Here is a 24,504-nt window from a genome sequence, read left to right on the forward strand (position 1 = left end):
CTGTGGAAGAAGGTGGAAGAAGAGCAAGCAACCGTGACCGCAGGAGGGGAAAGATAAACTCTATTGGTTTTTTTCAGTGATCCGCTGGTACACACACTGGTGATGCACCATCATAACACATACACCTCTTGATTATACTAAACCAATTCCTGAAAATGAATCACAATATTTTCAGCACTTTTCCCAGACTTTGCTCAGTTTCTTGCTTTTCTTTCAAATATGTTTTGAAGTCTTCCGTGGAAATAAGACAGAAGTGACTCGCAATTTGCCTTAAGACTCTGCCTCCTTTCGCAACCATTGCTTGAGTCTGCCAACTAGACGACATCACCCCATGAATATTCATGGATGAGCATGACATTTCCCCTGCATCCTGTTTATGCCAGTGACTAATGCAGCATGGAGTGCGTGCATGTGTGAAAAAAAGCCTTTTATTTATAGGGGATCTTGTGTTGAGCAGGTAGAGACCAAAGTAAATATTGTCTGGTAGAAATTGAATCATGAGAGCCACCTGTCATTGTGATGAGGAGCGCAAGACGGAGGGAAATAACGCCCTTCATTTGACCTGAAGATTTCATTTTTACGAATTAAATTTTGAACACTTTTTTTTTTTAATAAAAAAGACATATGCACTAACTGAGTATTGATATGAACCCATAATATAGACGTGTAGATATAGGTACTGATGGGGCATCATGATACAGCTGTGTAGTTGAGTCACGTATCATGATACATCTCTTTATTTTTAAATACCACTAGATGACACTCTCGTCTTTATAATATTTGGCTCTAATCAACTAATCTAACAAAACCTGGCATCAATTTCAAACTTAGAGTGCCATCTAGTGGCCGTTTTTGTATATTTTACTACACAAGGAAATCAAAGTACCTTATTTTCCGCACTATTAGGCGCACCGGATTATAAGGGGCAGCTTCAATGGCCTATTTTAGAACTGTTTTCATAAATGGGGTGCACCAGATTATAAGGCGCATAAAATAAAAGGTACAGTCAAACATTCGACTGGGGTTGCTTTATGCATCCACTAGATAAAGCTGTGCTATAGGCAATGTCAACAAAACAATCAGATAAAGTCAAACTTTATTAAGCGTTCTGGAAACTCCGTTCACTCCCATGGTAACGATGTTCAAATGATGTTTAAAAGGCTTCAAGCAGCAGCACGTGAGACTGGTGTTGTGTGCAGAAAAGTTGAGCGAGTGTATGACAGCTAGAGCGTGCGTGTATGACATGTTGAACCCACGTGTATGAATGGTTGAGGGTGCAGCAGAGTGATTTTGTGCAAAAAAAAAGTTTTGAGTGTTCAACAACCAAGACACACTCGCTCAAAACGGTGACAGTAATCGTACTCTATAGAAGTCGTTCGTAGTTAATCCTACCCCGTGATGACTCAATGACGTTATTCCGCCCACTGCGTGTCGGCTCAGTCAGCGCACAGTCACGAAAGTGTTTGTAAACAAGTCACCCACCAGGTAAGGTTCGTATATAAGACGCTCTGGATTATAAGGCACTTACTTACATGCTTACTGTCGTTTTTTGAGAAATTTAAAGCCTTTTAAGTGCCATTTATAGTGCTGAAAATACGGTAGGAATAAAATAATAATCAAACAGACTTCATGCGTACGGAAGTTGAATTGCAACATGGAAAACAATTTTCTATCAATGACAATCACTTCAAAAGATAAATATATTGGTTCCAATTGATAATGTTGGATTCAGGGGTTAAAATGATGACATAGATTGAGGTTTCTTGCCGAGAGGTGCAAGGGGCCATAATTATTACTCTTGTGTCATCTCTGGGTCAAGGTGACCCGGTGGCTCGAAAACAAATGGGTTTGAGTCGGAGTGGCGGAGGTCGTTCAACTTGACCCAGGGATAACACAAGGGTTAAGACGGACCAGGCACATCAGTGTAAATATATAATCTCCACTATCTAGTAATATCTAGGAAACGGTCAATTGGCCAATTTAACTAGAGTAATCGTTGGATATCAAGACATTGATGTTTGATGCTCTTTTTATTACAATAAAATTGAATCTTGAGCCAACTTGCATTTAGAAAAGTTATTGTGGGCCACATATAACGACAGTTGAAGGTTCCTGTATGTTTTTATCTCTGATTCAAGGCTGCATTTTCGACTTACAATTTCGAACACGAAGAGACAGGAAGTTCCAAACACTTGGAGGGCCTGCAGGAAATCCCGCCTATGGGCGCAGCGTGGGTCAGTGTGGAATCACCCCCTGCGATCATGTTCACTGCAGAAACGGAGGAACATGCGTGGACTCCGGTTCATCCGTGTAGTAAGTCTGCAAACCTACTTCCTGTTTTTGTTATTGTTTGCACAGAGTTCGAAATGCTACAAGAATAACAAGCTTCTCTCCGCTCCCTACTGTGTCCCCCCTGCAGTTGTCAATGCCCATTTGGATGGAAAGGCGCCCTCTGTTCCGAGACAGTATCTGTGTGTGACTCCGAGCACAGACCCCCTCCTCTCTGCGCCCATGCCTCCACCTGCATCCCTCTTCCGGAAGGATATACCTGCCAGTGCCCCCTGGGGAGCGCAGGGGTCTACTGCGAGAAAGGTCACATAGCTGAACTCCCATCTGGATCATTATGTGTCTTTTCTTTTTAATAAGAAAAGACTTGTGTTATTTAACAGCGGCTTTTTTTTTTTCTCCTGTAGACGTCAGCATCAGTGATCCATTTTTCAGTGGAAACCAGTCGTCCTGGATGTCTTTCCCCCTGATGAGCGTCAGACACAGGACGGTTTTACAGCTGCAGTTCCAATCTTTGGCACAAGATGGTATCCTTGTGTACGCGGCTCAGCATCTCAGTGCCAGAGCTGGTAAGTCCTCAGTAAAAAAAAACAACATTAAACTAATAAATACAACATTTAATATAAATCATTATATTAGACAATATATTTTTAGTTGGGTTTTGGAAATTTATTATGAAAATGTTTTTTTAGTTTTCCTTTTTGTTTTGGAAATCATTTTTTTGCGATTTATTTCCTTAATAAAATAAATATAAATAAAATCAACAATAAAAAAAGTATGAAATTATGATTCATTAATTATTGATATATATCTATAGCAAAACGTATCGAAAACCTCAAGAAAAGAATCTTATCTGATTCTTTTTTTTTGTTTCAATGTTGTATTTATTATTATAAAATATTTTGTATTACTAAGTAATAAATAATGTTTCTAATTTTTTTTCTTGATTTAGAAGTTTTTTCTTTATAACAATTAAAAAAAAAAAAAATGGATTTGTTCACCATTACACAAAGTGGAATCTAGGGTCTTTGGATATGTAAGAAGTATTTTAAGCAGTTTAGCAGCAAAATGTTAATGAGCTCAATAATATTTTAGTTAAATATTTTTTTTTGTGGAAAGATGGAGTTTCCATTAATGTTAGCAAGTCATGTTTCATGAGAAAAACATTGTCGTTATCTTTTGTCTTCGCAGGGGACTACTTCTGTCTCTCCTTGACCTCTGGGTTCGTCCAGTTGAGGTACAACTTGGGAGACGGCACACAGATGTTACAGTCATCTGATAAGATTGACACCCGTGGCAGGATCTGGCACACTGTGAAAGCGGGCCGGATTGGCAACCAAGGCTTCCTCAGTCTGGATGGAAAGGAGGTCAGACTAAACGCTACTGAGGGGATGACGACTCTTGACGTTGGCCCGGAGGTTTTCGTTGGGGGCGTGTCGTCTCTCAGCTCTGTGACCTCAGAGGCCAAAGAAGGAGAAGCCGTGGGGTTTTCCGGCAGTGTGAGGGAGTTGATTCTGAATGGACATGAGTTCGAGCTAACAGAAACTGGGGCCACAGGCGGAGCAAACGTCGGGGACTGGGACGGAACAGCTTGTGGTTACAAAGTGTGCAAGAACGAAGGCAGCTGTCGACCCCAAGGTGTCGACTCCTTCACATGTCTTTGTCCTCCATCTTGGACCGGACTGGCGTGCGAGCGGTCAGTGGGGTGTTCTGAAAGCAGCTGCCTTCATGGCTCCATCTGTGCCCCTGTCGACGCCACGTCCTACGAGTGCCTGTGTCCATTAGGCCGGGGAGGCAAGTACTGTGACTCAGAGATACCCACCGACGTGCTGGAGTTTAAAGGAAGGTCTTACGTCAAATATCGGGACCCCAGGTTCAACGTCAGGAATCTGAAGTCCACTCAAGTTTCTTTCGATCTACAAGCAAACGCCCCTGACGGGTTGATCATGTGGATGGGCAGCGGGGAACAGGAAGACGACGACTACCTGGCGGTGGGTTTGGAAAAGGGAAACTTGAAACTCCACCTCAACCTCGGAGAAAGACTTCAGCGACCGTTGACCATCATAAACGAGACCCTCTGTTGCAGAAGACGACTTCATCTCTCCATTGCCATCGACGGCACGACAGTCCAAGTTCTTCTTGATAACAAGACGGTGGCTTTTGAAGACGTGGATCCTTTCGGAAGATATGTTGCCCTCAACTATGGCGGCGTGGTTTACTTCGGGGGTTTTGAGCTGAGTAGGAATATATCAGTGGTGACATCAGGATTGTTTTCAAACGGCTTCAAAGGGAACCTTAAGGATGTATATTTGTTTGGGGATAGTAAGCCTTTGAATTTTCAACATAATAGCGAAGGTTTTAACGTCCATCACGGGAATTAGAAGTTTACAAGTATAGTCTTCATGATAATACTATTGATGGAAAATTAAAAATATTCCTCACTATGACTTTCTCCTACTTTTTTATTTGTTCAATTTAGTGCTAACTATTTCGCATCTTTGGCATATAAATCAAATTAAATTTATATTTGTGTTAATTAATGAGTATTTTCTGTTACTCAAATAGAAATTCAGTATCATTCATATGCCAATGAATTATTATTGTTTAAACTCTTTGCAAAGGTTCTGGGTTTGAATAAGCTACACACTATGTTTTACCTTGATCATAAAAACGTAATAGTATTAATAATATTAACGACATGGCTCAAATTGCTTCTTATTTAAAAATAATAATATAACATTGTGATAACATGGTTATATCATATAACTGAGATAAATAAACAAAAACAAATAAATAGAAGACGAAAATTGTTTATTTTAGTTCATTTTCTCTTGATGCTTTCTTGTCTGCTTTCATTTTATCCTAAAAAATGTAATTAAATATTCTCATAACATGAAAAAAAAGTTATGCTAAAAAATGCTTAATATTATCTAGTTTACATGGCTTTAAAAAGTCCTCAATGATCTGATTTTATGCCATTGATGGTGAATAAATTATATATATATATATATATATATATATACACACACACACACACACAGAGTCCCTGGACTGTCAATCGCTCCCTGTCACATGACCAATTTCAGCAGGAAAAAGTGTCGCACAAGTTGCTGGCTGCTGGCTTGTAAAGAAACCTACATTTACCCACAATGCATGCCTGACGGTATTATGTTTCCCACGATTGACGCATCCGCCACTAGGCTGTAGCGTCTCCAAATCAATGCGAACAGGTGGAATTGAGAAATACAAATACATCCTCGCAAAATGTCCAAGAAGAGAAAAGTTGATGCAGAGGGAAGGCTATTTCAAGAAAGGTGGGAAGGCAAATACATGTTTACGCATCAAGAAAAACAACAAATTGCCGATGAATTAAAAGGCAAACTGGCAGAACATGACCAATGGATGGTGGAGAGGGGATCCACTTGGTGTGTTCAGGCATCTACTCATCAACAAGAATTGACACAGCCAATATATAAGCTGGGGAACCTAAAAACGTGACCAATAACTGGTTGTGAGACTTTCTTTCTTGTTGGGACATATAATGACAAGACTCACCAATCTGATTTTCCTGCAATTTTTTTTTTTTTTTTCTGCTTGAGATGACAAGTGTGATGACACATGTGCATCAACAGGAAAAGTTGCTTGTCAGACTTATTTCAGTTGCAACTTGTTAGTCTGTAAGTTTTGACTTATTTTTATGTGTAGCAATGTATTTAGTGCACCACATGCAAGGCTGTGTGCAGCCATTTTTATTTTATTGTAAAATGCTGCATCACACATGTTGTTAGCAGCTCACAATTGTTGGTTTTACAGTAGTTATGCCCCCTCTCAAGTAATAAATTCAAAGTTATTTAACATTAAGGAGTAGTTACATTTATTTTACATTAGCTTACATTTAGTTACATTTATAAGTTACATTCGGCCCTTTGAGGGCAGCCATTATGATGATGTGGCCCCTGGTGAAAACCAGTTTGACACCCCTGCTCTACATAGACATATATTAAATGACATTGATTTTAAGTGCCAAGTGCCAAGTTATCTCAAGACACTAGAGTTAAAGTAACCCCATATAAAAGCAGAGAAAAAAAAGTCCTAGCAAATGTATCTTTTATTTTTTAATATAATTACAAGTCAGTAGGGGATCATTAAATAAAAAATTATGGGAGTGTTCAAATGAATCAAAATACATATCTTTTAATTGCCAATATACAATCAATGTGTGAAAAAAACATTTGTAAATACATGTTTTTGTCACTACAATAATAAAAATAATAGCTTTTGATAAATATGTGATTATGACCAAGACGTCTATTAAGGATTGAAAAATGTACAGTATTGTGTATTGTAGATTGTACATATTATAATATGTCTCTACTTACATCAACGACAAGTACAAACAGTTGAATATACAGTATATATTTTTATTTTAATATACAAAAACTCTGTTTTGATTATTGTTTATATTGTGATTCTTAACCTTTTATTATTATTTCGTTTCACATGGTTTATTGATGGAGCGGAAATATGTAATTTGAAATAATGCCCACAAGATGTCGCAATGGTACTGTACTTCAGCTTCTAGACGGACGTACATGGATGGAGGAGAGAGGAGTCACTCAATATCTTCTTTACAAAATGTAAGTAAAGTTTTGAATTAATAAACCTATACTACGCAACAGGTATAAGAAATAATATTGAGAAACATCCTGATGGTATTGTTAATAGTGTTCCTATTGCCATTTACTGTTTAATTTGTTTTTGTTTTTGGAGGGTTTTTTTCCAGATGCTCAAGCAAACTTGCGGATTGGAAAAGTCCTCCTCTACGAGAAGTTTGTATAGAAGAGAGCTGACAACCAGTGTCCATGAGAAGTATACTAAACTAAAAACTAAACCTGCCTGAAAATGATCAGTTAAAAAAAATAGTGCTAAAACTAAACAGTAACTAGCCATGCAAAAAGGTTATTGTTTTTATTCAAAGACATATGATTCAACATAACATTCTCACCACCTTTCACCGGAAATTACATTCAGGATAACAATAGATATGTAGAATTATGAGAAAAAAAACCTGCTACCCGAAATGTTATCTTCAATGTCATCTTTTATATAAAGTTAAATAAAATTTGAAAGAAGTTTGAAAACTTATAAATTGATATTAAAATGGGAGATGACACCTCTGCATTAATTTAACAGTAAATAGTTACATATAGATTGTGTGGTTTTACTTAAATTTTCTGTCTGGTTACTCAGAAAATTAAATCACATTTTGGTTAATATGTTGAATTGTAAATACTGTCTTCTCAAACCTTTGACCAGCTGAGGATCAGCCTTGTTTTAAGTTTATTAAACTTAACCCATTTTACCCCTCTGCTTAAAAAGAGGTTAAAAAATAATAATGCGAATGTGTTAGTGCTCCATGATGAAAAATGTCCTATAAGCACAGACAAAATATTATTAAATTTAACACTTTATGAGAAACATATAAAAGTCTGAACGTCAAAAGTAGACATACTGTAAAATCGAAAACCTCTTAAGAAAAAGGAAAAAAAAAAAAAAAAAAAGAAAAGTCAAAGACACAATAAAATGAGAAAACTAATAAATTATAACCATCATTAAGGTATTCGATTCGCCACTAGAGGGAGATGTTTGCCTCATATTCCAACACAGCCACAGCAGCTCCCATCAAGTATTTTTAGTTAAATGCACCCTGTGCGTGTAACATTTGAAGGCTCCTGCTCCATTGTTAGTATTTAATTCCTTTGCTGCACGAGCACGTATCAACCAAGCATCAGGAGCAGTTTTTAGTTCCATTGAAAGCTTCTTATTCAACCCCTGCATGGTTCAATGAGGTATATAATCTCCTCAAGTACGCCACTGCTCCATTTCCCTCTGTGAATGCTGACAGAGGTGACCTCGAGTGAAACAGAAGAATGCTGCGACATGAAACGGCGAACTGAACACGAGACTCGTGTCGTCAAGATTCTGACTCACGTGATGGCGTCGCATGCTCGAGACGCTCTTGGCCCAGTTTGCCAAGTAAATATAGATCCATCACCACAGTATGTATGTGTTTGTGTTTACGAAATAACTCACTGACCTGATGAATCAGGTACGTGGATGATGATCCAGCACCTCACAACCCATCTTTTATTTGAATAATCAAATAAAAACTTATATAAGAACACGCAGAGGAACAGTTTCTTTACCTCAAGCTCTTTAGATTTATATATAAAACTAGAGATGTTTATGTATCATACATTCTCAAGAGGGTTAATGAACATTATTGATATAGTCTTATATTGCTGTCTCCATCAGATTTTCAATCATGAAACTGAAGTAGCTCGATGTTTCTGTGGCCTGAACTCAATACAAACCAGTCTCATCTCTCTTCTTTAAAGGGACAGGTCGCAATCACAACATAAAATTCAGTGACTAGTGCCATAGTCCAATTTGCACGAATGTTAGGTGTTCATAACTTTATTTTTCAGGCACATTAGAAACTAGTATTTACAGAATTGACAATTGATCTAAGAGATACAGTTACCAAAATTCAAATTTTACGCATTTTCAACTCGCCCTAATGTCGACTAAGGATTGAGTCATCTGTTCCTTTTTAAAGTTGTATACAAAAATGTATGTCCATTATAACATAGCAACTGTAGCTCAGTTGCCTTTTTCTTCCTCTTCATCCAAAAAGAGACTTAAAAGCATCCAATGCTACTAGTCTGTAGCCTCGACAAGAGGAATTGTTCCGTTAAAAACTTAAACAAGTCTATATTTTAAGAATGTTTTTAGAGGACGATGCTAGGCTAGCTGCTAGGTCAACATCCGACTTCCACTGTTGACAGTAGACTGGAAACGCTTATGATATTTACCTGGTGTACTTCCTGTTTGTGTTTGGTTGAGCTCCAGACACTACGTTAAAATGAACAAACTTTTGCCAATAACTCCAGAAAGGAACATATTACTCTTAGTTGACATGAGGGTGAGTAGAAAATTAGTGAATTTAGAATTTTGGGTGAACTCACTCTTTAATAATGTGTGTTTGAAGTATGCCGCTGGGATTAAGAGACGAAGGATCATTCTTAGGTAAGTGATGAGTAGGTATGTATGGTAAGTGTGAAGCTAGCTGGGTTCTGTATCAGAGAAATGTAGGAATGACCAATTAGTCATCTGGTGTCACTCAAAGGAATTTAAGATATCACAGTTCTATATTTATATTTCAGACACAGTAGCGCCTTGGTCTTTATGAACAGTTCTTTCATTCTGAACAGAGTCATTGAGATACTTTCAATATTAATCAAAAGAAAATTAAATATACAGTTAGTGAAAAATAATAAATAAATCAGTTCCTACCAGACAAATTCTGCAAGTCAATGTCTGACTTTTTCTTATCTAAAATTCAACACATCCTTACTTCTTCAGTGGTAATAAACTGTTAAAAATTGTTCAAGGATAAAAAATAAATGAGATCTTGATTTAGGGATTATTGTGGAAACAAAAATATACCTAGTTAAAAAAACATAAAAAGAGCTTTTAGCCTGTCTTATTTTCAATGCATTTTCTCTGTCATTGTTAATCTTAAGTTATTTAAACAAGTCTTTCCTGTACAGGAGTGGCAACATGAATAGGTCGGCAGTTACAGGAAAGAACATGAATCCGTTTGTACATCCATCAGAAGTGACATAAAGACACGATCATCACGCCAAGTTAAGGAGCGAAACGGTGTGACAGACAGGTGCACTTCTGTGTGAGTCATCGGACCTCTCCTCGGTGATGACATCAGACATACGGGAAACTGAGCGTCAACGTTCCAGTAAAAGCAATTTGAGATAGAATATGATGACACTTTAATATTAATGTGAAAAACAAATATGACCAAAGAAAATGACCCCAAATTAATAATAACAGATCGATATTGTTTACTCAAATAATAAACATTTTCTCAAAACTATAATAAGGACTGGAGTTTTAATTTGAAATATATCAAATGGGTGGTTTAGTTATTCACGATTTGCGACTCACCACTTTTTCCTGTGGCCATTTTATGGGAGTCATGCTGGAAACAGCTGTTGGCACTCAGTATGACACGTATGTATGGTGACTGCATGGCTGCAGGTGAAATGTCAAGCACAGAAAAACATACCCAACATTTCAGCAATACGTCAGCCACAAGAAAACATTTTTTTTTCCGACAAGTTCAAAGATTGGAGCAAGACATGGAAAATGACTTACTTTCTTTTTTTAAAGATTTATTGCAATTAAAGTTGCTTAGAAGTGAAAAATCTATAACCTTAATCATCTCATTTTCCTTCTTTCTTTGATTTGCTCTCATATAAGTGTCAAGAAAAAAAGCTTGGTTAGCCTGTCAAAGGTTGCTATGTCCTCTTCCTGTCCCCCAACTTCATTGGTCCATTAACTCTTTGGACCTCATCACTGAGTTACCTACATCTTCAGCCATCTTATTTTAACTGCCATTGACAGATGCTTAACATTTTCCGACTGCCTGTTCATACCTAAACTTCTGTCTGGGTAAGGAGACAGACTCGTGATCAGGTTCATAGGGATCAAGGGTAAACTTGTGATCTTGTTTCCAACCGTGGTCCTCAATTTATATCTGGAATATTTTAGACAGTTATCAAGTTAAGTTAATCTATCTTCAGAGTTCCACCCTCAAACTCATTCTAAGAACAATGAAATGACCAAGAATTTGAATTTCAAGTCTGCCTTACTTAATCAAACCTTTTTTCCTAGTCATCCCACCTACCCTAGGCGGAAAACATAAAGTTGCAGTAGGTATTTCTATTTGCAGAACCCTGAGATCAATGATAAGGGGCATCAATAGGATAGGGGCTACTGCCATGATCCCACAACTCCACCCTCCATCTTGCCAGCATCTCTACCATATCTTATTGCAATCATCTGAGGGTCCAAGGAACCACCTGCTATCCTCCAGTCCTCATCTGATCTTCAGGCTCCATCTGGTTGTTGTCAAATTACTCTTGCTTTTCAACATATCTAGCCGATCTACTCACCAGGTTTCCCAACACTGCCTCAATAGCCTCATCCCAGACTCAAGAACCATCTCGACCTCTGAACCACTTCCTACATCCTTGGACCCATGCATTCTAACACAAACCAATCTCCATCTCAGAATAAAACTTGTTATCTACTATCTGCTATCCGCATTACAGTCTAGTTATCTTCTGTCATTGTGTACACTATGCATTTCCTTCTACCGCTATATACGGTATTACAGTACAAAAACAAAGTTTAAATTATGTTATTTGCAAAGCCGTCATAACACAAATCATATTTCATTATCCACAATCTGATTCATTACCTCATCGATATCCGTCCTTCATTCAGGCAATGGAAGTCTGAAAACAGAAAATTCGTCCAACTGCTGCAAACCGGGACATGGCAACTTTTTGGCGACTTTTAGCGAGTGCTAATGGGAAATGTGGTCTTCCATCGGGCTAAACACTGCCACTTTAGTCCACTTGCGTCGCTTGACTTCAAAATCACATAGAATCGCTTTAAACTTTTTATAAATTCTTTCCCAAATCCCAAATGTTGTTTACAAAGTGGTGTATTCAGGATTCAGAAGGATACCTAATACCCATCCAGTAAGTAAGGTAAGGTAAAGCTTTATTGAAATATAAAGGAATCATCAGTAAGGATCATCTGAATGATATCTCTAGCATATCAGCACACCATCTTAAGAAATATGTTCACGGTTGAACACTGTGATTGATCATCACTTTCCAAACTTTCCCTAGCTGCCAGTGTTGGTACAACAACTTGATCTTGCAAATGTTATGATTTACAGGAAAAGGTGTCAGGGAGAGTAAAGACGGTCACTGTGAATAAGTAAGTGAATAGGTTTTCGTTATATTTCACAATGTTTGTTAGTGTTCCAGTTAGGTCCGTATTTTTTACGACTTAAGGAATATGATGACTATGTGACAACTGCTGCTACTGACACCAATTGAGACACTTAATATTGCAACATCACTTGGTGTTTCCCCCTCTGAGAAGCTAGCAGAAAAACAACGAGATAGAAATTTATGTTACCGTCTTTTTTTTTTTTCAATATCATGTAACAAAAGGCTTGCATGAAAGCTCACAAATATTTTCAACACTGATTATGGTAAGTAACTTATTCAGCTCCTTCTCTAAAGTGCAACAGCAACTGGCAAAGATCTCAAAGTCACGTTCTGGTGTTTGTTTTGACTTCAGGTCTCGTGCTGACTCTGACCCACTGATATCCATGTCAAGTGTCCCATAAACGATATCATCACGATAGATTCATTACCTCTGTTGACATATGTCTTTCAAATAGCTGGCAGTGTCCCAAACATGCAGTATAGGTAGACGGAGATTTTGATGGATGACCAGGGGGGGGGCAATACTATCTCAGCTTCTCATCTTCCTGCATTCTGACCTTTAATTCTGAATCCACAAATGCTTGAAAGTGAACCCAATATCACTGTTTAAAATGGACATTACTGTAGATACATAGTTTGAAGACATCTTTAAGATAGACATACAAATATCTGATAAAATTGATAAGCCATTTAAGGTTTGTGTTGATCTCTATTAATCATTCTTGGTTTTAAAAATTATATTTTAATATACAAAAGTCCATAAATGAAAATGGTCCCTCTCAAGGACTGGTGAAAATGAAAAGATCATCAATAGTGATGAGCCACAAAATGTGCATTATTTTATTTAGCTACTGCTCTACACAAATGTGCCTGGGCACATTGTAGCATTTCTCTGGGTGATTTCTCTATCGATTTTACCAACAATCTTTAGAGCGAGAACCACAAGGCTGAGTGTTCTGTGGGACCAACATATCCTAAATTACTGTAGGGTTCAGAAGTCAAAAAATGATCCCCTGAACTCAGACAATATGAGGGTGACCGGCCATTGCCAGATCAGCAATAGTATTTAAGAGTTTTCACAGGTGTCAAACACATAGTGACTCTCATGAATAACATGGGATCCAAGGTTTAGATGAGCTGGTCCTTTTTCTACGCTCCTCCACTCTTCTTAACATTAGAGACCAACCACAGGCTGCGAGCAACATTAACACAGAGACCACCGCTCAGAATCTCTAAAATAAAAATAGCAAAACATATCTTACCGCTGTGAGTATTTATCACCTCCATATCCAACTTTATGTGTGATTGCGGTTTATTGTTTATAGGCAGCTGCACTTAAATTTAGAGATAAAAGAAAAAGTGAAGCTGGTTATAGACAGCATCTGATCTCACACATGAGATTCAGACCTCTGGGATTTGCTCTGTTGTGAGTCTAGAAGCTCTGACTTTGTTCTGTCACTTTTTATTTGTAACTTTTACGCAACTTTGGAGTCCTCTGCTATCTAAACATGGGCAATAAGAACGATCAGACTTAACTACACTCCTTACTTTTCCCTCCGACTCCGAGCTTTTTAAGAGTGCTTTTGAATCAGCTAGGTCCCCACTGAAAACTGTTAACTGTAAAACAATTGTAAGGTTGTGAGACTGAATGACTCAAGGAGTCCGGGCTGACACATATTTCCATGTTCTAAATACCCGGAGGTTACTTAGTTTTGATCTTGAGAATGTAGCCTTTCAATAGCCTGTTTGGTATTCTCAAGCCGACCTTCACCGAGGGTGGGTGTAGAGGCATCTCTGCTGTTTAGGGTGACTGGGATGAGGATTCTTACTTTGACAACTGGTTAATCCTCACCGGGTCAGAAGATGAAGCTCAGGGCTTGGCAAAGGCACACTGGTTACATGTCAGAAGAGAGTGCACTTGCTTTCGGACAACCTGTATGGATGTGCTGGATATCCTTCTTGGAACTCTGAGATAATGCTAGAACCAGTTCAGACAATTCTCCCCACCACATTGTTGCAGGATATCCATCCCTTTGCTCCACAGTAGGGGTTGCTGATTGTTCATCCAGAAATCTCATCAAAATATCCCATCATTAAAGCCTAGTCATTTCGCAGGCACAGTAAATGTCTACTGGTTGTCCAGAGGAGTAGTTCAGGTGAAGTAATTTCGGTGGTCAACACATGTTACATTTTAGAATTGGTCAGAATTTGGACGCAGACCTGTTCATCGTCAGGGGGAACTTCAAGCGCCCATCAATGTGTGTGGACAACCTTGCCCACATTGTGTGGCAGCCCGGTCTGCTATATGCCTTGTACTCTTACTCTCATTTGTACCCTAAAGGCTCTGGAATTTGAGGGTGCTGATCGTTCACCCATAGTTAAGATGGCATTAAGAAACCTGTGGCCAATTCCCCTTTCCCTGACAGCTCCTCTACTTCTGGGTCCATTAGAACCATTTTAGAGTTGGGCTGCTGTAGGGGAACATTCAAAGGACTTTGTTCCAGGAGTACTGCAGTTTGTTGTGCAGATAACCCACATTCTGGCCTGTCCCAGCCATACTGTCCTCCTTTTCTGTTGGACTGGGTTCTGGGGGTGCTTAACTGCAAATAGAGCAGTATTTCAGGGAGGTTATGGGCAAGCTAGGAGCCATATACAGTACATCGTGCAATGTGGCTCTTCAGCTTTGATACCCTGTGAAGTGACCAGACCACCAGTGGGAACTTCACCTTGTACTGAATGCTCAAGGCTGTTATTAAAACACCGCTGGATGAGTTATCGTGTCTCACCACTGGCTCAGATGCTGTCTTTTTGTATTGAGGAGGTATCCAAAACCTGCCTTTTTATGAAGCTAGTTACCCCCTCTTTAGCTTGAGTGCCTTGTCAGCCAGAGCTTTGCACCTGCCGTCTCACACAGACCTGAGTCCTACTTGTCTCTTCTGGTTGTGACGGTAAGGGCACCCTCCTTAGGTAAGTGCAGATGCACAGACCGACAGTTTGCTAAAGGAGCAGTAGGCGTTGAGAGAAGCTGTCTCCCATGGCTTCTCTTCTTGGTTTAGGTCAGCCATATTTTTGACTTAAGCAGGGTTGGTTAGCATTCAAGTAGAGGACCATGATAGAGAAAAATCGTACATCTGCTCAAACTTTTAAATAAGAATACATTTAAACCAACATTTCCGATACAATAAGCAAAATGCTGAAGGGCACTGGAGTCTAATTAAATGTGAATCTAAAAATAAGAATGGAGAAATTGTCAGACAGAGCCATATACTTAGAAAGGAGAAGACCATGGACAAGAAATGGCAGTTTTTGTTGAAAATAAATGGGACACCAAAGCAAGCAAAGACTGCCATATGTAAGATGACAGATCTGGACCAATATAAGTTATTGTTTCACTATTCATTATTGTTCATTTCAGGAGTTTACTTCATCAGAAAAGTACACAAAGCATGTTTTTTTGGGGATAATTTTAATATTGACTTGTTGAATTGAAAGGGGTTCAAGTTACAAAGGGTTTCTGTAAATCAATGTTCAGTTTTGGCTTCTGGTCTACATAAATTCCAGTAAGATAACCAACGAAACTGCCACACCCAGTGAAAATGTTTTTGCTACTGCTACTGTACAAACTCATACACGATATGACCACCCTCCTGTTTTTATGACCATGCATAGAACAACAACCTCAAATGAACTCTAGAATAGTGGACCTTTTTGTAGGTTAGAACGGATGAGAATACTGGGAAGACTAGAATCTTTAAATACAGAACTTAAAAGTTGTCATTTGAAGTTTGAAAAAACGGAATATGAGGGTTTTCAAATTTATTTTCCAAATGTATGTTACTATAATCACTTTCCTATACAAATGTTAAGTAATAGGTAAATACTCAAATGTCAGCCAAAAATACTTAATTAAAAAAAATTTGATTCAGTAATTAAACTTCAGTTATATGTGTAAACTCAAAGAGGCCAGTGAACGAAGTTATAATATGAAATTAAAACAAGTGGAAAATATGTATGCATACATATGTGTGTATATGTATCTATATATTATAGTATAGTAGGTGGACATAAACAAGCTTTGCTTCTGGCTTTGCCTTTATAAATAAAATTGAATTGAATTGAATTTATTCAGTCAAATTGTGAAAGTTGTCTCTTTTTCTGTTGATTTTAAGTGTAATAAGACAAAAATAGACTGAACTGATATGAACTTGAGCCAACCTCTGAAAGGAGGATGTGAGTGTCAACTGTTGGAACCGGAAGCACAGGATAGCAATGGGGTGAAGTCCTCTCCTGTATCAGTGATACAGACTTATAAAAATGTTGTTGGTGTTAGCATGCAAAGAATTTGGCTTGCGGTCTCAAGGAATTGAGTTCCATAAATGGAGAATTAGATGCGATACCATCACTCCACAGCAATGTACAGCCTTATTAAGTCATTCCACTGCTACATGAGGCCTTATCAAGCCTTATCAAATGAGCCAATTTGGTCTGACAAGATCAAAGTAAAAGAAGATTTTTTTTTAACCACAGTATACATCTACAGTGAAATCTAATAGAGGCCAAAGCATGTACAATATACCTGTATACTTTCTAGTTATTCTGGATGTAACGTGTGTTCTTAAAGTACATGGAAACCTTTTAACTTCATCGCCCAGAGTCCTTTAAAGAGAAATCAATTGGCTGACTTTCTCAGTTGCAAAGCCTTTCTCATGCAGCTCTACTTGCCTTTGTGTTTGATTCTGATAAGCCAAGTGCAGTTGGAGTGTTTAGCTTTCACCTCACAAACGGGAAGTGGTTAGGCTGAAATGTGTTGAGTCAGATCTCAACTGAATGTGTAGAAGTCACATTTATAATTTCGATCATGAGAAAAGGGAAACAGGGGCTGTTTGTCGGCACGTAAAGAGGTGATTTTTGGTCCTAGAATAACCACCACTGAGTTTGACACTCCATAAATTACCCTAGAGCAAAGTGTCCTTTAGCAGAGACACGGAACCACTCACAGTTCGAAAGGTGGTCCGTGCCCGCAAACCCAAGTGCCAAACACAGACTTTACTGAGATAAGTTATCACCTATTAACTGTGGAATTTACTGTATTTTAGTGTTCCAGAAGTAGGCCAACAGGAGCCCTGTAAAGGTCCCCTGACCTGAATAACTGTGACTCGGACAACAAGAAAAAAAAGGAGTGTCTTTGCTTCTTAGTTTTCTGTTGGGTTCTTGTTTTAAATAATGTAATACGTATACAATATTCTAAAGGTATACACATGTTGTCATTATTTTAAAATTTTTGAATGCACCACAGTGGATTTTCCAAATTGTGCATGTGTGCATTTTTGTAAGTTTGTTGGTATTTTATGGTCCAGTCCTCGTGTTGCTCGACGTCATTATTCACTTGCTACTGTTTCACAAGGCGTCTGACCCCAAACATTCTGAGTTTATTTTAGAACTCAGACTTGACCTTTGACCCAAAGCTGAAAGTCCTGCTCCGTGACATCATCACGACATCATTGATTTACCACCTTTAGTGTGAAGCAGTTTATTGGTTGACTGCAAATTGCAGGTGACAGTGTCTGTGCATCTGCATGCTATTTGCTAAATGTATTTCTATATTTGTGTATTCTTTAGCTGCCTTCAAGGTTAATCATTTGTTTTCAGAAACTGATTAAATTGATCACAGTAAACCTTTTCAGCATTTTAGTGCGGCAGTCTGTCTGAACAAGGTGTCTTCATGACCATCTTTCATGATAATGTCCTAGTTAAAAGTCCATCTTTCAAGATCAGCAAAGACCAGACGTATACATTAAAGTGTTAAGGAATTCAACCAATCCTGCAAGATTAGAAAGTAGTTGTTTTTTTGGCTTACTAATGAAAAAAAGAATAAAAGGTGAAATCTTAACCAGAAAATGATTTTGTAAAAATACTAAGCAGTGCAGAATATACCATTTATTAAATGTACCAACCAATTGGTTTTTGAAAAAGCTAGTAGATTCTAATATCAAATAAGTTAAAAGGAAAGTAAAGAAAACAGATTCGGTAAAAATCAGAAAAAAGAAAATCAACCATTCACGGTAGAAAACAATATCAACATTTAATCTACACATGAAACAGGTAAACAGAAGTCTCCTTTTAACAGTTACAACTTTGAAAAATATTTCATAAAGTATTCTGATATATATATATATATTAGCCTATATACGTTGAATAAAACCTCTTTACCATAGCAACTTGTAATTATCAGATGTACAAAAATACATTTAAATCTTCATTATTCCGTGTCACTGTGTGTAGTCTTCATTGGGAAGCTGTAGCTCTAGCCAAAGTCGATCCGGGGTCTGTACTCCAGGACCATGGGATACGTCTGTGAGAGAAGCAGAGAGAGGCAAGTTTTTGTGATCATACATTTCTGACTGTTTTTTTTTTCCATTTCATTTTATGGCACACATTTAACAGGCGTATATGTAGCATCAACTGTGACATTATCAGCTCATCTGAAGTTTCCAATAAAATAAATATTTGATACAAATATGCAATTTTACGTTTGAATCCAGATTGAGATACAGATAAAATGTACACATTCAACCAAAGTAACCAATTTAATCACTTTTCCTTGAGAAAAAAAACACAAAAGATTAAAACAAGGTTGAATAAATATTTTATTACTGACATTATTAATGATTGGATTAAGTCAGTATTAGGATTGATCCGTGAAGTGTTGGTTCTACACGTCTCTTCATAGCATCGTCTTTCACTTTCCTGGACATCCTCCTCTTTCTCTGACCCGGTGTATCAAAGCCCCCCGCCCCCCAAGACAGCTGTCCGTGTCACCTTTCACGAAATAATGTGTCAGCGAATAAACACTAGGGGTTGCACAACACAATACAATAGTATTGTGATAACTCACCATAATATATTGCGATATTCTAGAGTTTACTGCATCTGTGTTAATGCATTTACTTTTTCCAACTCATTGTTTGTGATTCCTTATTTTATTTGGGAATCCAAAAAGCTGGAAAACATTTTTACATTTTTAATTCATATACAGTTGATACTGTAGATGATCAATATTAAGCGATTAAATATTTATATTAAACATGAGGTCAAAGTATGAGGATACACATACATTGTTGTATCAATATTGTTTCGCACATGTGATATTCTAAACAAATGTATGGAGCTCACACTCACTAACACCTACACTCACATTCTCTCCATGGAGCCTCCATCGGGTCATGTAGATGAACTCCAGAGTGTGATCTCTGCCCATGATCTCTCCGTTACATAACACGTCCAACTGCAGCAAAAACAACGTTTGTTAGGAAGATGGAAAGTCGGATTGGAAGTCTCTGCTGGTGAAGGTCAATACCTCGTATGAACTGGGCAGCTTGAGTTTAAGACTGAGGAACTTCTTAATCGTTCCCACAGTGACTCGGCTTGAGCAGCGGATAAACCTCTTCATCAGGTCCTGAGGGCAGAGAGAGACCAAGATTCCGGACTATTGTCCAGTAAAAGGTTGTGTGAGCAATAACAAATCTCTTTTTATGTTACAGCATGACTCATATTTTATGTCACTTTGAGATTGTAAATAATGATTCACATTGAGTCCATGTGACAGAATCCTTAAAACATAATCCAACTTGAAACATCCTGTTATGATTTATAAATATAAGTTATCTCAGCGAATGAGAGGTTACAAGAGCGGAGTCCATTATGGTGTAATAATGGGCTTCACTCCTCCAGCCAGCTGTAATGACACCCTGCTTTGTTTATACATCAAGACCCATGAGACTTCCAGGATTGATGACAAACCTTGACGCTTAACCATACAAAGCAGAGTGGGTGTGGTTATGGTAAACGAGTTAATCTCCAGAAAAACGATAGTGGCGATTCAGTGGGCGGGGCTTAATTACATTTTCTAATTTAAATATTTCAATGAAATAAGAGTTTTGTACAAACAGACACATACTGATGAGTACAATAGAGGTCCAAGATCTATTTAAGAGACACTTAAATCAACACATTAGTTGACCTTTAAACATGGAAAGGCATCTAATATCGTCTGTGTTCCTCTAGGTTTCTGAGGTTTCTGAGGTTTAAACCACCAAGACCTGCTCCCCAGATCCCTCCCCTTATGACTCCTACACCTTAGAGTGTGACACTTGAGAGAATGCTATGCGTGATGCAATAATGGGCATTCTGATTCTGAAGGTCAGGTTTAAGGTCAAACTCACCGTGACCGAGGTCTCCCCAGACTGACCAGAGTTCCGTAGACAGTCCAGGCAGATGGCTATCTGCGGGTCACTGCGATGGTAGTCTTCTTCACCGCTGTCATCGTCACCTCCACTGACGCTGCCGCCACCTCCGTGACCAAAGACTTCAGCCAAGGCCACCTGCTGGCGCCTCAGGTTATCTTCCAGAAAAAAAGAAAAAGATTTTAACCGCTCTGTTTAAGTCGAAAGGTTAACAATCTTACCTTCTTCATTCTCCCATGGCGGGTTTCTCCTCCAGAACTCCAATTCCTGCTGCTCTTCTCCTGGATCATAAGGGAGGCAACGATCACAGAGTCATCGAAGGGTGAGACTCAATTTCAGCAGTTATACATTTCTTCGTGAAACGTTAAACATAGCATTCTACCATTCAGAGTCTGGTTCTATAACAGTTTTCAGCCTCAGAAAAGAAGGAAAGTAGTAAGTGGTTTGCTCTGATCTTGATGAATCTATCCGTAAATTTGTTCATAAGATTTTAGCAAAATTTGGTAAACTTGGCTGTATTGCTTAAAAATAAAGGAAAAAACAGACCTTCAAAAGATAAGGGAAGTGTACTCACGTTCTCGAAGTCCAGGCACCAGCTTGAAGATAATTTCTTCCAGTGTGTTGTCTGGTCTGGTAGGAAATACAGAGAGGGAGGGCATCTTTACAATATCATCACCATGTTAGTTTCAAATTACATCCTCTGAGCAAACCATTTGTCAAAAGTCTTTTAAAACTGTCTAATAATTACCCAGTCAGACTCCAGGAAGGATGTGTTAAAATATCTAACGGTTCTTTGGAGAATCCAGATGTAGACAACATTAACCACACAAAAAAAACAAAAAAAACATAGTGCCATTGCTTTGGTTTTAGTTTGTCTTGTCACTTCCTGTTTCTTTTTTTTCTCGTCCTTGAAAGGAGCGCTTATTACAATGCATAAAATGTATTCCAGTTCTTCGATGGAATGCAACACAATATTAAAATGGATGGTTCTTTTCTAACATTACAATTTTATATGTATATTATTATTTATTTAATATAAAGACAATCTTGGGCAAATTCTGAATAGTATACCTGATAGTATATTGGGGACGAAAAGCAGGATTAAAGGTACCTTAATATGAGAGGAAAAAACAAGTTGAATGATTAAATAACTTATTTTCATTTTACATACATTTTAAAATATGACATTTAACCATTATCGCAGGTGTAGATTTGCTGAGAAGGTTTCTCCAGCGTGGTGACGATGGCTCCTTTAACTCCTCTTTCAAACCATAATTCATCTTTATACAGCAACTTTAGATGGCTATCTATTAACATAGTTCCCCTGTGTATCAGATGAATAAGAACAAGACAAAGCTACTATTATATATATTTTTTAAATTAACCTAGTCATGTATAGTAAATGAAAATAAACAAGCACATTGATATTTGTTGGCTAGGAGAAAAATTGTACTTACTTATTATAGATTAATTCCAGACCTAAAATTGGCCTCAAAGAGCTCCTTATTAAAACGACCATACACTGTATATTGAACTCTCTATTCCATTATTTGACTATTGTTAAATCATGTTTTAACTTTCACTTTCATCTCAATATATTGGTTTCATCGCTGGTCTCAAACTAGTCAATATACAACCAAATCTTTACTTTATTATCAAAGCATTACTTTGTTTGACCCTTTTTCCGAACTGTTTTAATTGACCTTCGAAAAATATCCTTGAACTTCGGCTTAACGCTTGCAATGTGGCAGAAAAACAAAATGGACGCAGACAAAGATGCTTATAATCAAGTATAACTATCCATTTCAAAAAAAGAATTTCAATGCCGTTTACACCCAAGTGTAGCATCACTGCTGATCTCTACAGCTTCAGTCAAGAAAATATAATGAACATTCTCTATTCTTGCCAGTTCTGTTGTTGTAAAACGCCATTTTCCAACGCGGGTCATGGACGATGTATGATGATGAATCTGCTTGACATTGCCAAATGACCCTCATTCCTGGATTGATGATTGATTTTAATGATTGACGATGACGCTTAGGGAGATAAATGGGCAGTATGTGTACACAGTGGATTAAGTGTAATTTCGATGATTGTAAGCAAAGAATATGGTAACTACACTAAACAAATGCTCTTCATTTATACATAAATGTGCTTTAATTGTCCCACCATACATCCCTGAAGTCAAGTATTTTAGACTAGTAATACCAAGGATGCAGTACAGTTTCAAATCTCCCACAATGCATGTGCTTCGTGACTCTTAGCAGCATCTTTAGTTCTTACCGGAGCATCTCCAGTGGATTAGTCTCGTGCACTTGGATTCCACACCGGGGACAGTCGTTGCTTTCCTCAAAGTGTTGCACGATACAGCTCTTGCAGACTGTGGAGTAAAGCATGTGATTTTTTTAACTGATGAACATAAACATGGATGCCCATGGAAGATTTAAAGTGGTGTGCGGTTGACTCACAAGTGTGCAGGCATTCTGTGACGGTGGTGGGTTTGATCAAGTAACCTCGGCACAGGTAACAAGTGATGAAATGGTTGAAGTCTTTTACCAAATACTTCTGTCCCATCACTGCCATTCTGTTCTCAGTTGATCCACAATAAGTTAAAAGTTGGTGAACAGTAAAAAAAAAAAAATGAATCCTTGAATCTATGAAGAAAAAATCCGGTGATACCGGCTGCTGTGAGCCAGAATTGTTCCTACTGTGTAAAGTCCTTCTCCATCTTTTTCTCAAATATATCCGTCCTTTTTTTATCGCTGGCTGACCAATATTTTCCAAACTGATCTCACCATATCATCACCATTGGATACTAAAATCCACTTGAATTCCGGTGCAACACTTCTGTTGAGTCCCCAGAAGCACGTGTGGCCTTCTGCCTTTGCTGTCGCTGCAAAGCTGCCATTTTGCTCAGCGCGGATCAGAGTGTGGCCGATGTCAACGATCCCACGATATTCATCCTCAGAGCAAATCAAAACTTCGGGTTCAAATCCACTGCACCTGCAGAGAACAACATAGATAAAGCAGACAATGTAATTTTTCTTTGTTGAATGGCTGGGATCTATTTTTCCTTAATTAACTATAGTCTTACTTCAACTTATGATAAGACACTTTAAATAAAATTGAATTGAATTGAATTTGATTTCTTAACTGACAATCTTGACATGATTCGACTTATTTGTGGTTTGAATTAAGTATTTTGCTCTTTAAAGATAACAATAGAAAGCGAAAATATGATAAAAAATTAGTTTGGGGGAAAAAAATAATCAAATATTTTAGTTCACCGTAAATTTTGGGAATTTATAACATAGGTTTTTAATTTAGTCTTTGACATGTATATTTATTCTGAATCAATTGAAAGGATTTTTGTAGCATTAAGCTCATAATATGTAAATAAAACTGCCACTGAGTGCACAGAGACGTGTCTATTAAATCATTTTAAATAAAAATAAGAATAAACTTTTTTTTTTTCTAGTTGCTTGTATGCATTTGTACCAGAGTGTTGGCCTTACCAATTCTTTCTAAGTGACATTACGTAGTATTACATAAACTGTCATCTGAACAGCGCACTATCCCTGTGCGTGTACACGGGGACGCGCACGCATGCCTCGAGTATGCGCGCCGTTTTCGATCTGCTTATCCCCGCCGCGTCACAAACTACGTCACGCACGCCAAAACAACAGCAATGGCGGCAGATGTCCACACGCACACCGACAATAACCCCCAAAAGTTGCGTTTAAAAAAAAAAAAAAAATCCACCATCGGGTGCATGCGCGTGAGATGGAAAGCCGCGCACGGCGCCTGCGCGGCCACGCACTTGGGGTGAGACGCGTGAAGCGTTGAAGTTTTGACTCCGGCGTAACTGGCGTTGGTGAATTCGCCAACAAAAAAATCTTGCGCAGATAATAATATGTATATATATTATAAATAAAAAACATTAAGTCACCTGTTTTGTTTGCGGGACTCGCGGACGTCGACGCTGCAGCTCAAGCAGCTCCGCCATGAGCGAGGAGGGACCACGAGAGAACACGGAACTGGTTCAGTTCCTGCCCCGGTCCGCCCAACACACACTCCGGCGGCAG

At 38.1% G+C, this 24,504-nt stretch overlaps 2 protein-coding genes across 3 annotated transcripts in view; one reads left to right on the top strand and one right to left on the bottom strand.

Moving 5' to 3' along the window:
- Positions 1–4,667, top strand: part of eys (EGF-like photoreceptor maintenance factor) — a 186,218-nt gene extending 181,551 nt beyond the window's left edge. The window contains exons 44-47 of the mRNA XM_087803281.1: positions 2,139–2,313; positions 2,420–2,592; positions 2,694–2,855; positions 3,478–4,667. Of these exons, the coding sequence (XP_087659407.1) occupies positions 2,139–2,313; positions 2,420–2,592; positions 2,694–2,855; positions 3,478–4,667 (1,700 nt within the window). The remainder of the gene's footprint in view (positions 1–2,138; positions 2,314–2,419; positions 2,593–2,693; positions 2,856–3,477) is intronic.
- Positions 4,668–18,098: 13,431 nt separating this feature from the next.
- On the bottom strand, positions 18,099–24,504 carry LOC148069420 (polycomb group RING finger protein 5-A-like). Of its 2 annotated transcripts, none has more exons than XM_087802935.1 (9): positions 24,369–24,504; positions 22,888–23,422; positions 22,703–22,799; positions 20,994–21,049; positions 20,641–20,700; positions 20,399–20,577; positions 19,534–19,632; positions 19,372–19,461; positions 18,099–18,528 (listed from the first exon to the last, which is right to left on the bottom strand). In XM_087802935.1, the coding sequence occupies exons 2-9, from the start codon at positions 23,000–23,002 to the stop codon at positions 18,481–18,483; spliced, it is 744 nt and encodes a 247-aa protein (XP_087659061.1). In that variant the 5' UTR covers positions 23,003–23,422; positions 24,369–24,504; the 3' UTR covers positions 18,099–18,480. The 2 variants fall into 2 exon arrangements, with proteins under 2 accessions (XP_087659061.1, XP_087659060.1); XM_087802934.1 differs by having other exon boundaries at positions 19,534–19,662.

Source organism: Callionymus lyra, chromosome 11 (assembly GCF_982586985.1).
Source record: "Callionymus lyra chromosome 11, fCalLyr1.hap1.1, whole genome shotgun sequence".
Classification (NCBI taxonomy): Eukaryota; Metazoa; Chordata; class Actinopteri; order Syngnathiformes; family Callionymidae; genus Callionymus; species Callionymus lyra.